At 38.5% G+C, this 15,911-nt stretch overlaps 1 protein-coding gene and 1 long non-coding RNA gene across 2 annotated transcripts in view; one reads left to right on the top strand and one right to left on the bottom strand.

Moving 5' to 3' along the window:
* The window catches only part of LOC307135048, a 910,342-nt gene that overhangs the window by 818,288 nt on the left and 76,143 nt on the right, over window positions 1–15,911 (top strand). The window lies entirely within an intron of this gene.
* The window catches only part of fam20b (FAM20B glycosaminoglycan xylosylkinase), a 45,306-nt gene continuing 42,461 nt past the window's right edge, over window positions 13,067–15,911 (bottom strand). The window contains exon 9 of the mRNA XM_079831202.1: window positions 13,067–14,487. Within this exon, the coding sequence (XP_079687328.1) occupies window positions 14,256–14,487 (232 nt within the window). The 3' untranslated portion in view covers window positions 13,067–14,255. The remainder of the gene's footprint in view (window positions 14,488–15,911) is intronic.

The raw sequence follows: 15,911 nt of genomic DNA, 5'->3' as shown, positions 1-15,911 counted from the left end.
CTCCGGTTTGTAGACAACCTACATGAACCACTGAGCCACTGCCGCCTTTATGCTTGCCATTGTAAAGACTGCAAGTCTATCCCTCACAGTCTCGTTTTCATCAGTGTTCAATTCAATATGGCGTCTAACCTGACTAAGGTCAATGACAGCAAATGGGAACTTTTGCCATAAAGTCACCATTCATTTTACAGGCAGTTTAAACGTTAAATTAAAAATCTGCAAATAAAATATTAGATAATATGGTAACACTTTACTATAGGGTTTGTCAACATTAGTTAAAGGGATAGTTCACCCAAAACTGAAAATTCTGTCATCCTTTACTCACCCTCAAGTTGTTCCAAACCTGTATGAGTTTCTTTGTTCTGCTGAACACAAAAGAAGATATTGTGAAGAATGTTTGTAGCAAAGCAGATAGAGCAACCATCGACTATCATAGTAGGGAAACTCATACAGGTTTGGAATAACTTGAGGGTGAGTAAATGATGACAGAATTTTCATTTTTTGGGTGAACTATCCCTTTAATGTATTAACTAACATGACCCAACCATGAGCAACACATTAGTTACTCTTTGTTAACGTTAGCTAATAAAAAAAACAGATGTTCATTGTTTGTTCATGTTTGTTCACAGAGCATTAACTAAACAAATACAACATTTAATGTTAACGTATAAGTAAATGTTGAAATTAACAAAGATGAATTAATGCTGAAGTGCATTTCATTATGAGTACTAATGAAGTTAACTAATATTAACTAATGAAACCTTAATGTGGAGTGCTACCGATAATATAACAATTCTGGCAAGAGCTGATAATGATTTTCATGTTAACTGATAAGTGGCTGTAAGTACATTTAATATTATTTATAAACTTGTTTTAAATGCGTCAAGTGCTATAAATGATGTTTTTGCTTCACAATATTAGTGTACAGTATTAAAATGGACATTCATTTTTAAAAAAGTTGCTAAATATTGCATTTAATAAGAGTATAATGTAATTATTAAAGATTTATTTTTAAGAGATGACAGCAAAAGTCATTAAAAATTAAAAATAGAAGAAGTGCAGAATTAAATACAAAAAGCTCTAATATCAGTTGATTGCCAATATTGTTCACGGTTTGATGGAACATTACTTGGCACACCCAAGTATATGATTAACACATAAGTTTGAGGAACTTGCAAAAACCATAATGAACACATGGCTGTTGTCATATTATACAATCCAAACCTACTTTCCATTTTTGTCTGAAGCATGAATCATGAGCAGATTAAAGAGCAGCTACAGAGAGAGTGTGAGTAAGTGAGATGAAATGTTTTCCTATTCAGTGTCATAGAGGGCGCACAGGGTTTTTTATTTGTTTTTTGCAACCAATAATTGGCTGTGTGGTCAAAAGATTGTGTTTTTATTGAGAGAATGACCTTTAATGGTCACTCAAAGTGCTCCTAAGGAATATATAGTTTCAGGTTATGGGAAAACGTGTTTCCTTTTCTTTGCATGACTCAGCGAGGCATGAACCTCACTCCTTGACTTCAGCTTTCCTTATCGTAATAAGCGCTTTTCTGAGAATAAGCAGAGAGAGCTGTGAATCATTTCTCATGCTTTCTCCCAAGTACTCCCTCTCTGCTTTTTTACTTTATAACAAACACTACGTTGAATGTATTATCTTGTTAAATAAATTATTGCGTGATGATGAATGTCTAGAACAGACAGTCAGACACAAACATACTCACTTCCACCCCACAACCCTCTATTACAAAGCCACATACGAGACATCAGATGTCATATCAAAGCTTGATATTTTCCACCAGGCAGTTGCGGGCATGCAGTTCCACTTCTAATAAACTTTTCCATTTCAGATAGATCAGTAAACACCTTTAAAAAAACACTTGAAATGTTAATACATGCTTTCATTCTGTTCTTTCATGATTCAGTTCTTTATTATGTAATTATTATTGATTATAAAAACAAAAATAAACTCAATTATTGAAAAAATTCTACATTCAAAAACAGTGTTATCATTAATCAAAAACTACTATAAAAAAAACTCAATTATCTTAAATATTTAAAAACAATTTAAAAAAAAATTATTACAAATATACAAACCAATGGTTGTATTGCTATAAAAGTGATTAAATACTGTAAAATGATTATTATTCAAAAAGTATTCACATTTGATTTGGATTATGTTGATATGTTGCAGTGTGTTTTTAACAGTCATTCGTAATCCGTTGTTTTTTTCCGGTTCATGGGTGACTTTTTACTGCACAGAAATGTACTGTCTGTTCACCTATAACTTCCCATCAGTGGGCTCTCAACAGACCACCGGGCTTTCCCTGCTCAGTGCATGCATCTCCACCCGTTGCTAAGAGAATGACCTCATTAGTCAATATCAGCCGTTATCTCAGGCGAACCCCCTACCCGCAGCCCACAGAGAGGTGGGTGGTCAAGCCCGACAGCCTCAGATGAGCAAGCGTGTTTGAGGTGTCAGATATTTAGGACAGCCAGTCAAGTTTAGAGGTGACTGGAGGGAGAGATAAGATGAACTGCAGCAATTGCAAAGACAACGCTAGCCACACGTGCAACAACAGAGGCACGCTGGAAATCCCATAGCCACGCTAAAGGACAGCGTTCTGCAACGAGCAAGCAGCAATCAGATTGTGTTGTGATGTAAACAACACTATCAGATAATGGGGTTAGAAAGGAGTTTTTATAACAAAGTGGCGCACTCTCTCATCAGGAATATCCAAAAACATTTCAATCAAAACTTTCGCTAGTTTCACTGTTAGTCAGTGACTACATGAAATGATTAACTTTAGGCGACTCATGAAACAGTTCAAGCCAAAAGTTTCCCGTAAACCAACAGAGAGATGATGTTGGTGATACAGTTGCCCAAAAAATTCAACAAATTAGATACCAATGCCATTAATAGCAAAAAAATTTGTTCTCATAGCTAACCGTTTTTTTCCTGTGACATGAGGGCGAATGAATAATTTCACTTTTAACTTTCCACTAACATTTGACAACCACAAAGTGGTTTATTTATTTACAATTATTTTACAAACTGCACTGTTGAGATAACTTGACCATCTCAACTTAAGTTGACATAACTTAAAATTGTAAGGCAACTTGCTGCACAGCGTTTTTGAGTTTACTCAACTTTTACATAAAGTAGTTCACTTAACTCAATTAACTGAGTACGGTCACGTCTCCCAATTTAAGATCTTTTGTTCAGCTGATTGAGGTTATCTGGTTTTTTTTTATTTTGTGTTGAAACATTTTTTTGTCACCAAAAAATGTTTTCTTTAGTTGGGCAGTTTGACGACTTTTTAACGTTAGTGTTTCTCTGGCTGCTGAATAAGAATATAATCATTGTGTAGTGGCTTAATTCACTGATTTTATGGCTGAGTTTAATATGAGCAATATACTATTCACTTTGATTTATTGTGATTCTAGAAAAGATCCAGCACGGTTTTAATCAGAAAAGCTGAATACGTTTTAAAACAGATTGTACACTAAGCACTATGACCTCCTGTGAGATTTACTCACACAGACATCAGCAGCACAGAAGCACACATGCTTCACCCAGAAAGCATTTTTAACTCGTTGCAACTTGTATGCTTGTTAACTTGCAATTACAAATCGAATTTACAATTAATACTAGGTTGAACCAACTTCTTTTCAGTGGTTAAGCCAACTTTTTTGCATTTAATTGTCCAGTTAACTAAAACATAATCATTAGTCTAAATTTTTGGGAGTTGGGAGCCACCTATTTGGCGGTTGTGCAATATTTTTTTCAACCTTTTCGTTTAATACATTTATTCACTGAGAATAAGGATTATATTGTTTGTTTGATGCTAATTATTTAAATGCAGGGGTCCGTTCTTCGTACCTCGCTTAAAGGGATAGTTCACCCAAAAATGAAAATTTGACATTTATCTGCTTACCCCCAGGCCATCCAAGGAGTAGGTGTCTTTGTTTCTTCAGTAGAACACAAATGGAGATTTTTAACTTCAACCGTTGCTGTGTGTCAGTCATATAATGGATGTCAATGGTGACTAAATCTATTAGGGTAAAAAAAACATGCACAGACAACTTCAAATTAATCCAAGCGGCTCGTGACGACACATTAATGTCTGAAGACACGAAACGATAGGTTTGTGCAATAAAACGAACAGTATTTATATCATTTTTTACCTCAAATACAACACCATGTCCAACAGCCCTGAAAGCGCAGCACTTCCGGAAAGGAAGGTCAATGTACATGATCTAGTGTAGAGACATCACTTCCTGTGTGTGAGGTCCCTACACGATCTGGCGTAGTTTACGCAAATGCCAGAAGTGCTCACGCGCTCGTATACGTCACTCATTGTTTACTGTCCATTGTTAACGTCAGTGTCCCATTGTTAACCAAAACGACATGAAAACATTTTATTATATACCAGGGGTGGTTCTAGGATTTTCATTTTAGGGGGGCTTAGCCCCCACTGAGGGTATTTTAGGGTTCAAATTGCGCTATTAACTAGTAGCTTACTAACATGCATATCCATAGGATGGCTGTTTAGTAATACTTATAAAGTAATACTTATAAAGCTCCCCCGAGAAAATGTTTATTTCTCTGATCTACATATGTGCATTTTAAGATGTTCTGAAGGCCAACAAATTAGATAACAGTAGCTTGAAAACCATGTCATTGGGCAGTAGATTATTTGTCTTTCTTATCTCCACATCTCTCTTTTTTCTCTGTTTTTCTCTTGCCCAGTCTCTTCCCCTCCTAACGCTGAGCTTTAACTGATATAGTTTTTCCATTTTCGTCAGAGAAGAAAGTAAATATATGGTTTACATATTAACATACTGATATTTATATGTTTTATGAATACTTTTCTTAGACACGTTAATTTATTGTTTATTAAAAGTTTTAAGTTTATTAAATTAATTCACAAAATAAACACATTCATTACTAATCTTATGCCCAATACAGGCTGAAATAGCTGAGCTTTTTTATTTATTTACTGAAGGCTACAAATGGAATAATATTAATTTACAATATGTACACATTCATTATTAGGCCTAATCTTATGCCCAATCTGAAGAAAACGGTTTTGTTAATATTTCTTAATTACATTATGAATCACATTGGCCTATTTTCAATTCAAATTGGCGAAATTAGACAAAAGTATTAATTTGCCTGAATATTTTTGTCTTTTGTTTAACCTTTCTGACTTAAAGAAGCAGAGTCTTAGCTTACATTTCTCTCACTTGACGTTGAGTCGTGCTGCTAAAATTTGCGTTTAGCCTCAGCAGATTCTGTGAACATAAAGCCCGCCTACTCTGATTTGATTGGTTTTCTCTAATATTTTGACATTGACGAGCGATGACAGACCAATGAGCCTCAGATGAACGCAACGCACACACCTCTGCTTCTGACGTGCGCTCTGCTCGGCGCCGCTGCGGATTGAAGAACACGCTGACTAAAAGACGGGACGAAGCCGAAGCCGAAGCCTCCCGCCAGTTTCATATTCTTTAAAGGTTAATCACACATTTTTTAGGGGGGCTGGGGCAGAAGTTAAGGGGGAGCCCCCTAAAAAGGGTCTAGAACCGCCCCTGTTATATACTGTGCAAAAGTCTAAGCCACGTTAGTATTTACTAGAAAAAAATGTTTTATGCCAGTTATATCTTTTGCTTTAGTGTGTCAGTATCAAATATCCAAATATGCACTCACCTAAAGGATTATTAGGAACACCATACTAATACTGTGTTTGACCCACGTGGTACGGGAACAGCACCAGTCACGACTGCAAAGCCCTGCAAAGAGTGGTGCGCTTATCCGAGCGCATCTCAGGCTCAGCTCTCCCGTCTCTGCAGGACATCTACACCAAACGCTGCAGAGGTAGAGCTACTAAAATCATCAGAGACATTAATCACCCTGCAAACTCTCACTTCACCCTGCTGCCATCTGGTAAGCGCTTCCGTAGCCTGATGGCAAAAACTGAAAGACTCAGGAGGAGTTTCTTCCCCCAGGCCATCAGACTCCTGAACTCAGTCACGTGACTCACTTCACCCCCGCACACGCATAAACATACGGTCTTTCAACATTAACATCCACATACTGCAATTGCACTGCACTTTACTTTACGTCCCTATTGTTACTGCGTAACAACCTGTAATAAACCTTGCACATTATACTTCTTTATATATACATATTATATATTTTATGTTAACCACTTATTTTTAAGTCTACAGTTTATCTCACTTATCATCCACATATTTTTTTATATTTTTATTTTTATCTTATTTCCTATTTTTATCTTTTACTTGATTTATTTATAATTCTACTTATGTTAATACTTTTTATTCTAACTTTATTCTATTTCTATTTTAATTTCTTGTAACTGTTATTTGCACTGTCCATGGAGCGGACCTGTTTACATTTCACTGCCAGTTGTATATTGTGTATATAACTGTGTATGTGACAAATAAAACTCTTGAATCTTGAATCTTGAATCTTGACCCCATTTCACCTTCAGAACTGCCTTAATTCTACGTGACATTGATTCAACAAGGTGCTGAAAGCATTCTTTAGAAATGTTGGCCCATACTGATAGGATAGCATCTTGCAGTTGATGGAGATTTGTGGGATGCACATCCAGGGCACAAAGCTCCCGTTCCACCACATCCCAAAGATGCTCTATTGGGTTGAGATCTGGTGACTGTGGGGGCCGTTTTAGTACAGTGAACTCATTGTCATGTTCTAGAAACCAATTTGAAATGATTCGAGCTTTGTGACATGGTGCATTATCCTGCTGGAAGTAGCCATCAGAGGATGGGTACATGCAGAGCCGCATTAAATAAATGGACTACACTAGGCAGGCTGCATTTTTTGGGCCCCCCTCCATCGATGTTATTTATGAATTGAAATCTGAAACTTACCAAAGTTAAGAACAAGAAGGCAAACATGACCCCTTCACATTCATCAAGACCATTTAGAAACTGTCTAACAATAAATAATAATAAATATAAGGATGGAGGATTTAAACTATGGAAAACTAAAGGTATTCAGACTATTAAAGACTTGTATATGGATGGAATACTTCTTACATTTCAAGAATTGTGTGATAAACACCAGATTCCCTCAAAACATTTTTTTTTTAAATATTCACAGCTTAAAAGTTTTATGTCTTCCAGGTCTACAGATATTATGTACATTCCCAAACTGTCATTAATTGAGGAAATAATTGAAAAAAGAGGTGAAAAGGGCCAATTGTCAAAATATTATAATTTAATAATGTCTAACTCTAAAGAGTCTGCTGTAGACAAATTAAACGCATGGAGGAAAGCCATTCAAGAAGAAATAGAGGAATTTGAATGGACTGAAGCATGTTAAAAGGCGCAAAAACAAATCATAAACACGCGGCTTAAATTATTACAGTATAAATGGTTGACAAGGGTTTATATAACACCTGAAAAACTCAATCATATGTCTAGCAATATTCCAGATATATGTACAAAATGCCAAAATTATAAAGGAACTAATTCACTGTCTATGGGAATGTTCTGATATACAGAAGTTCTGGAAGGATGTCATAAACTGTTTGTCAGAACGGTTAAATCTTAAAATACCACATTGTGCCAAACATTTCCCGCCGCATCTTCCACCGCGTCTTCGGGCTGTGTCTCAGGGCCTGGCTCGGCCTCTGCTGACTCGAGCAGGTTCACCGCTGTCGGACGGCTGCCTGACAGAAACTTCTGTAAAGCCCCCCGCTGTCTCTTCTTTTGTTCCTCTCCTTTTTTTCTTTTTACGTTTTGCCGCACCCGAAAGCATCTTGAATGTTAGCCTACTCAAAACACACCTGCCTGCTAGCTTTGTTGTCTCGCTCTGACCGCCGCTGACGTCTCCTCGGACTGGCTGGCGCCTCTTTATAAATACAGTCATGGGCTGGCGTTAATGTGACGTTATGTAACAGTCTATGGTTAAGATAAACATCGTCACTATTTTTAGTTAATTAATAAATATTGAAATAAATTGTAGATAGGACATTTGTACATTTTATTTTTTTTATTATTATTATTATATATATATATATATATATATATATTTGTCCCTCTGTCTGGGCCCTATCCCGCCATTCGGGCCCTAGGCACGTGCCTAGTTTGCCTTTGCGTTAATCCGGCTCTGGGCACATGGTGGTCATAAAGGGAAGGACATGGTCAGAAACAATGCTCAGGTAGGCTGTGGCATTTAAACGATGCCAAATTGGCACTAAGGGGCCTAAAGTGTGCCAAGAAAGCATCCCCCACACCATTACACCACCACCACCAGCCTGCACAGTGGTAACAAGGCATGATGGATCCATGTTCTCATTCTGTTTACGCCAAATTCTGACTCTACCATCTGAATGTCTAAACAGAAATCGAGACTCATCAGACCAGGCAACATTTTTCCAGTCTTCAACTGTCCAATTTTGGTGAGCTCGTGCAAATTGTGGCCTCTTTTTCCTATTTGTAGTGGAGATGAGTGGTACCAGGTGGGGTCTTCTGCTGTTGTAGCCCATCCGCCTCAAGGTTGTGCGTGTTGTGGCTTCACAAATGCTTTGCTGCATACCTCGGTTGTAACGAGTTATTTCAGTCAAAGTTGCTCTTCTATCAGCTTGAATCAGTCGACCCATTCTCCTCTGACCTCTAGCATCAACAAGGCATTTTCGCCCACAGGACTGCCGCATACTGGATGTTTTTCCCTTTTCACACCATTCTTTGTAAACCCTAGAAATGGTTGTGCGTGAAAATCCCAGTAACTGAGCAGATTGTGAAATACTCAGACCGGCCCGTCTGGCACCAACAACCATGCCACGCTCAAAATTGCTTAAATCACCTTTCTTTCCCATTCTGACATTCAGTTTGAAGTTCAGGAGATTGTCTTGACCAGGACCACACCTTTAAATGCATTGAAGCAACTGCCATGTGATTGGTTGATTAGATAATTGCATTAATGAGAAATTGAACAGGTGTGCCTAATAATCCTTTAGGTGAGTGTGTGTGTGTGTGTATATATTTACACACACACACACACACATTATATATATATATATATATATATAATGTCAACAGAAAATACTTATTAGTAACATGAAAATAACCTTTCTTTGGGAGGGTTTGTCTTCGCCATGCTTCCTGGAAGTAGGGGTAGGAAGTTGGCAGCTTCATGTGACAGGAAGGAAGTGAATACCTTTTTTTTTTTTCTCGAAATCCTTTATTTGGTTGTTTGCTTTCTTGCATGTCATTGAGACATAAAACATGGATAACATCTAGAAAAATACTTGGAAAAGGAAAATGACAACTATATCCTACAGCAACTATAGTTGCCAGCGGGCTTAATGGGTTAAGCAAACTAACCCTGGATCATGAGCTGCTCTGGAGCAGGTTATGTTCAGAAAGTGAGTTGCTTTGGCTACTTACTTACCCTGAAAGTTACATCAATTTTTGGAACTGAAAGTTGAGGTTATCCGCTTACTTACTCTTAAACATACCCGGGTATGGCACATAACCTGCTTTCTGGAATACCCCCCTGCTCAATTATGATCATGATTATTTAACACAATTAGAAGTGGGCATTATGACCTTAAATGTGTATTTTTCCCCCTGATATAGAAATAGCAGTGAATTCAGGTTGATTGGGACGCTTTTTCCAAGTCATCTCAATGGGAAAAAGTGTTAAAACTAATACTGGTCTAACTAATGCAAGTAAAAAAAAAAAAAAAGAAGTCCTCAAACAGTCAGCAATAGAGGTGTGAAGAGATCTTGCAATTTTAAAACGTGACGATATTTCTCATCGAGGTGAAAAACTCATAGTATCAGCTTGGCAAAACATTTTACAGTGCTTGCATTACTCCTTGTCTTTTACTCCATATGATAAATCATACTCAAAGCAGAACTGAAGTGAGATTCATTACAAAGATGACTAGTTAAAACATTTCTAAATGCACCTGTGTTGTTTTTGTAAAAATAGAGTTCAAATATTGTCTTGTCTCGTTCTTGTGAACGCAATATCGTTTCATGAGCTAAGTGTATCGTCACACAGTCCTAGTCAGTAAAATAATAAAAAAACACAAAGAAGCAAATTACAAACAATAGGACAAATACAAAAGAAAAAAGATACATATGACCTAAGCGCTTTAGGTTTTTCTTCTAAGTCTATCTAACAATAGTATTCAGCTAATGGCCTACTACAGATCAAATGTAAAATAAAACATGGAGTCTTCACTGTATGAATTAAACTTACAGTGACCATTGTTAAATCTACAAAAGCAACATTAAAGGGGATGTCTAATGCTATTTCATGCATTCTGACTCATTTACACTGTCAAAGTTGGATTCTCATGCTAAATATGGCCAAAGTTTCAAAAAACGAGTTGGACGTATGAAGTATGAGTATTTCTGTGCCAAATACACTCGTTCAGGATTTGAATATGTTTCAGAAAGTTTTTTTTAGTATGGCCCTGTGTGACGTCATAAAGGGCAGAATTACTTGTATGGGCACTTCTCCCGAATTAATATACACACACACACACGTCAACCAGAGCGAGAGCAAGAGCACGCCCATCAACGAGCTTCGTTCAGGTTACGGAAGCCGTCGGCAGCGCTGTCAAAATCAACAATGAGTGCGTTTATATGCACGTTCTTAAGCCGATTATGCTTAATAAGCCGACAACAAACATGGTCATGTAAACGCGGTAACCCGTTTTATTTTATCGGAGTAAGTTAATAAACAGCTTAGGCATAAACCAGTCAGAACGGGTAGTTTTTTTGCCTCTTATCCCAATTTCGCGCGGCATGTAAACGCATTAACCTGCTTTCTGACAGCTTATTGAAGTGCGCATGTGTGATAGGTGACAGAAACGCATACTTAGTGCAGATTTAAACACATCTAGACAGAGCGAGCGTTTTGCGTGAAAGAAAGAAGGAAATATATCACAAACCAGACTCTTTCAGTAAAAATGTGTTCTCATCTCTCGTGCAGTAGAAGTGGTTCAGTTAAAGCGTTGCATCTGTAACTGCATGAGAGAATAATATATGAGCCGTAAATTTCCCGCTGACACATTGTAAGCTTTAAATAACATCACAACTGACCCTGACTGTGGAATACTCGGAGTCAGATACGGAAATTATAATTTTTGACGTCACTACAAGGAAATAATCAGATTTATTAATAAAGTCATGTAAACACGTTTTACTTGCGTTGTCAGTTTACTGGTTTGCATGTAAACAGGGAAAACTGGTTATTTCAGTAAGCTGATAATTCTGGGTTATCAGCTTACTGGTGTGCATGTAAACGTGCTCAATGTCACCAAAGAAGTGTGTTTTTGGTTGTGAGGGTAAGATAACCTTGTTCAGCTTCCCAAAGGATCCATCGTTAAAGGAACACGCCGACTTTTTGGGACTTTAGCTTATTCACCATATCCCCGAGATAGACAAGTCCATACATACCATTCTCATCTCCGTCTGTGCATTAACTCTGTCTGACGCACCCACCGCTAGCCTAGCTTAGCACAAAGACTGGAGGTAAACGGCTCCAGCTAGCCTACTCTCATTCCTGCATAGTAATCAAGGAACTTTGCTGCCGTGCCATGGGTGCAGCAGGTGCAGGTGCAATGATATTACGCAGTGCCTGAAAATAGACTAACTTCCATAACCAACATAACCAATGTGACAACCTGCTTGCACACACAGGGAGCATGCTGGGGACTATTTTCAGGTGCTGCGTAATATCACCCATGGTACGGCAGCAAAGTTCCTTGATTATTACGCAGGAATGAGAGAATAGTTCCTAGCCATATCGGTCTAGAAGATCGCAACTTTTCATTTTCCGTCGGTCTTAAGTACACGATGTAACAATACACATCACAACATGTAAATAGGAAAATTTTGGTGTTATTTTGTCACTTATTGAGCAGTAGGCTAGATGGAGCCGTTTACCTCCAGTCTTTGTGCTAAGCTAGGCTAGCGGTGAGTGCGTCAGACAGAGTTATGGCACGGACGGAGATGAGAATGGTATGTATATTATCCAACTTTGGGGGATTCGGTGAATAAGCTAAAGTCCCAAAAAGTCGGCGTGTTCCTTTAAGGGAACAGTACGCAGTCTGTTTTTGCGGAGCAGCAACGGAGTTGTGCAAGTGTGTTTGTTTGTTCCCGCCATTTTGGTGATGAATGTCTTATAAACAAGACCAAGTTCAATGCTGGATTTGCTGAACGTTTGAAACTGAAAGATGGAGCGGTCCCAGTGATAAAAGATCCCAGTCATGAGTCGAAACCACAGGCGGTGAGTGAAACTGCAACTGAAGACTTTAGAGATATGAAGGATGAAATACTGCTCTATAGGTAAAGATGAACATGAACATGGCAGAAACTGTTATGTACCCTTTAAGGACACAGACAGTAGCAGGTACATTAAGGCCCCTGATTTACTTTATGTGAAATAGAAGAACGAACAGGTGTGACATTATTTCCAGCAAAACCAGGCCTAAACAAACTTGTTTCGGGAGTTTCCAGAAAAGTTATTTTTGACTGGTTAACACCTTCAAACTACCATTGGTCGGTGGCGATTACATAGGTAGGTGTGGCACCGAGGCTCCGCCTTATTTTTTGTGTAAATCTTCTCTGGTTCATTTTTTCTGTTCAATCCATCAAGGTCAGACGCAGAACACAATGGAGAGCTGCTTTACAGTAGAAATTGAAGGCTGCTGTCAAGTTAAGACCTCACAGATGGATCTAATATCTACCTTTTTGCTTCGTGCAAATTATGGGAGTAACTTCCGTTAAACTGTAAACAATCAGCGAAAGGTTCGCTCTATGAACACAATAGTAAGCATATTCAGAAACGGGGCACAATGAGAGGACATTTTACTCATCCTTCAGTCAAACTGACGGATAAGGAATATTTTTAGCACAACCTTATGATTTGTTTCAGTCTTTTTGAGTGGAGCGTTCCCAAATCGGAAGTGCCTCCCATAATCTAAAACACAGTAGGCTAGTTAGAAAGTGGATACTGTAATGGCGCTGCAAGACATAACCAAGCCCGGCATTTTGACTTTGTGTGTATTTAAACATTTAGATGAGCACAAAAAGCTAGCGCTGAACGGGATGCGGCACAATAATCGTTTATCGTTACTGTCTAAAACTGAAATGGCCCTACTATTCAGCATGACTTTGGATTGTGAGGGAAACAGAAGCAACTGAAGGAAACTCGCGTTAACATGGATAGAAGAGGCTGCTCACTGCAGAGCCAATGGGTGGAGCTTGACGTCCAGCTCACCCTCTCTGGACATAATAGATGGAGCTTAAAGGTCCAGCCACATCCTATCCTATCCCACCCATTAAGTCTACTCAGGTGGAGCTGGACTAGGTCATGCTTGTTCCATTCATTCATATTAGCGGTTCATAAAGCAGCAAACAGAAGATTGGCATCAACAGGTTGCTGTCCCTCTCATTTATATACATCTTCTTTAAATAAGTGTTCGCTAAATGTTCAGGCCATAACAGCTTATCTTGTGAACAAAGAGTTCATACACACAAACTTTTGTAAGTTTAAATATTAATTTTTAATGTTGAAAATGACTCGCAGCAATATCACAATGCTGTCGTCCTCATCATCTTCTCTGAACATCAGTAGCAACAGCCGCCCAGCTCTGTACAACACTGTATTCATCCTGCATACAGAACACTGCCAATCTATCATAACTTGTTTTATCTTTAGATCAATAATATTATTACTCTGTATTATTCAAAAGCTTGTTCCGAGTTTACAATCTGGGTGAAGAGATCATCGAAAAGTCTGTTAATGGTGTTCTGGATCTGTCATGGTCACTTTCCAGCCTAATTAGGCCAACCATCTCATTCCAAGTTCCATATTTGTAAAAGACCTTCTGAAAAGTTAGTCCATCTTCCTGCAAATGGACTTGGTTGGCCAAGAGAAAACAGGCGAGTCAATGGTAAAGAAAAGCAGTAACAGATAATGGATGTAGTATATTCCGCCTACATGTTTTCAAGGCCTCTTCACTCCATCCAGAGAGCAAGGAAAAAAACGGTGTGGAGAGTCTTCTTGGCCTCTGTGGTCTTGTCTTGAATGAATCCAGTGAAACAAACTCCACCAGGTCTGCTCCTCAGGCTTCTTGTGGCCTTCGGGTCTCCGGCTTCATAGCAGGAAGGCGAAAGGAGCCTGTGCATCAAGAGTCAAACACATTTTCACTTCCCTTGTTTCTCCAGTGTGTTTAAGGATGAGGCAGGTTCATGCGGTCCTCGATCAGTGTGTTGTCCGCACCCTGCGTCTCCATGCACTGCCGCACGGTGGCCAGCACTCCGTTGAGACGGCGGTCGAGCGCGGTGAGGTGCGGCCCTGTCAGCACCGGAAAGGCGGGATCGTGGGCCGTGGCCTGTTGCATTGCTGAACTCAACACTCCACCTTTCAGCAGGTTTAGCCTATTCCAGGTGGAGACGCGGACCCTTTTGGATACAATCAGAAAGAGACCCATTATAACCCATTCAATTCTTTGCGTCTGGCTCATCCAAGAACAGAAATAAAATGACAAGAAACAACTAAACAGATGACTTTTTTTAGTGTCACTGGCATGTTCGCAGTACATTTGCATAACGCTGAACTCTGTCGCATCACGAACGGACGCCGTTGCTCTTGACACGTCTCACTGAAAATGCCCGATTTCCAATTGATTTGTTGCTTCAAAATCGGTGCCAGTGTGATTGGCCTTTAATTCGGATGCAGTCAGGCAGGAAGTCTTTAATGCACATGTACAGTTAAAGCAGCATCAGGCTTTTTATCTGTTAGTCAATCAATATCTCATTAAGGAGAGAATGAGTATGTGGAGCACTTAGGCATTCTGGAGGCTGATCAAAGTATTGAATAACTCCTAGAATGCCTTATTCCGCAGAATGCTAAATCACACTTTTTAACCCTTGTGCGTCAATTAAAAAAAGTTACACATAGGTCCATAGAGGACAAAAATGTACATGTCATAAAAATTGTAAGCTTGAGAGTACAGACTTAAGTTTGGTCTCATTTTAAAGAAGACACTTGAAGTAAATAAACTTTTTGGTTCCACTTTTGAAACTTAAGTTTATGAAAATAATTAAATACATATATACACACACACACACACACACACACACACACACACACACACACACACACACACACACACACACACACACACATACATATATATATATATATATATATATATATATAGGGAGTGCAGAATTATTAGGCACGTTGATTTTCTGATCATATTTTTTTTCCAGGCACATTTGACCAATTCCAAACCACAGTAATCCTAATAACTACTATTGATTTAGTATTTAATAATGTATAAGTGATATATAATTGTTCATGAAGGCTGGAAATGAAAATCACCTTATATTCAGGTGTGCAGAATTATTAGGCATGTTTTCTTTTACAGATAAATTGAGCCAAAAAAGAGATTTAACTCAGACTGAAAAGTCAAAAAGTATTAAATGCCCATGAGAAGGATGCAATATTAATGCAATACTAGACATTGCAGTTAAGGCGTGACCATTGGACAGTGAAATGCTCGTTGGGTCAGCAGGGTCAGACAAAAACATGTGGCGGAGAAAAGACACCTGTTAACTGCAAAAGAATTAAGAATTAAGGTGAAGAATTAAGGGTGAAACCATCAGGACTCCAGCGCCACCATTTTCCAAAGCTGCAACCTACCTGGAGTCTCCAGAAGTGCAAGGTGTCAGGATCTCAGAGACTTCAGTTAGGTAAAGAATCCTAAAAATTACCCCCACTAAATAAGAATCATAAGCTGAAGTGTTGTAAAATACATGAAGCCTCCTTTTGTATAGGCTTTATAGGTTTTATAGGTTGAGAATGACTCTTGAAGGACCAG

Source organism: Gobio gobio (assembly GCF_949357685.1).
Source record: "Gobio gobio genome assembly, chromosome: 12".
NCBI lineage: Eukaryota > Metazoa > Chordata > Actinopteri > Cypriniformes > Gobionidae > Gobio > Gobio gobio.
The sequence above is the reverse complement of the archived record's forward strand: the minus strand, read 5'-3'. Positions and strand labels throughout refer to the sequence as shown.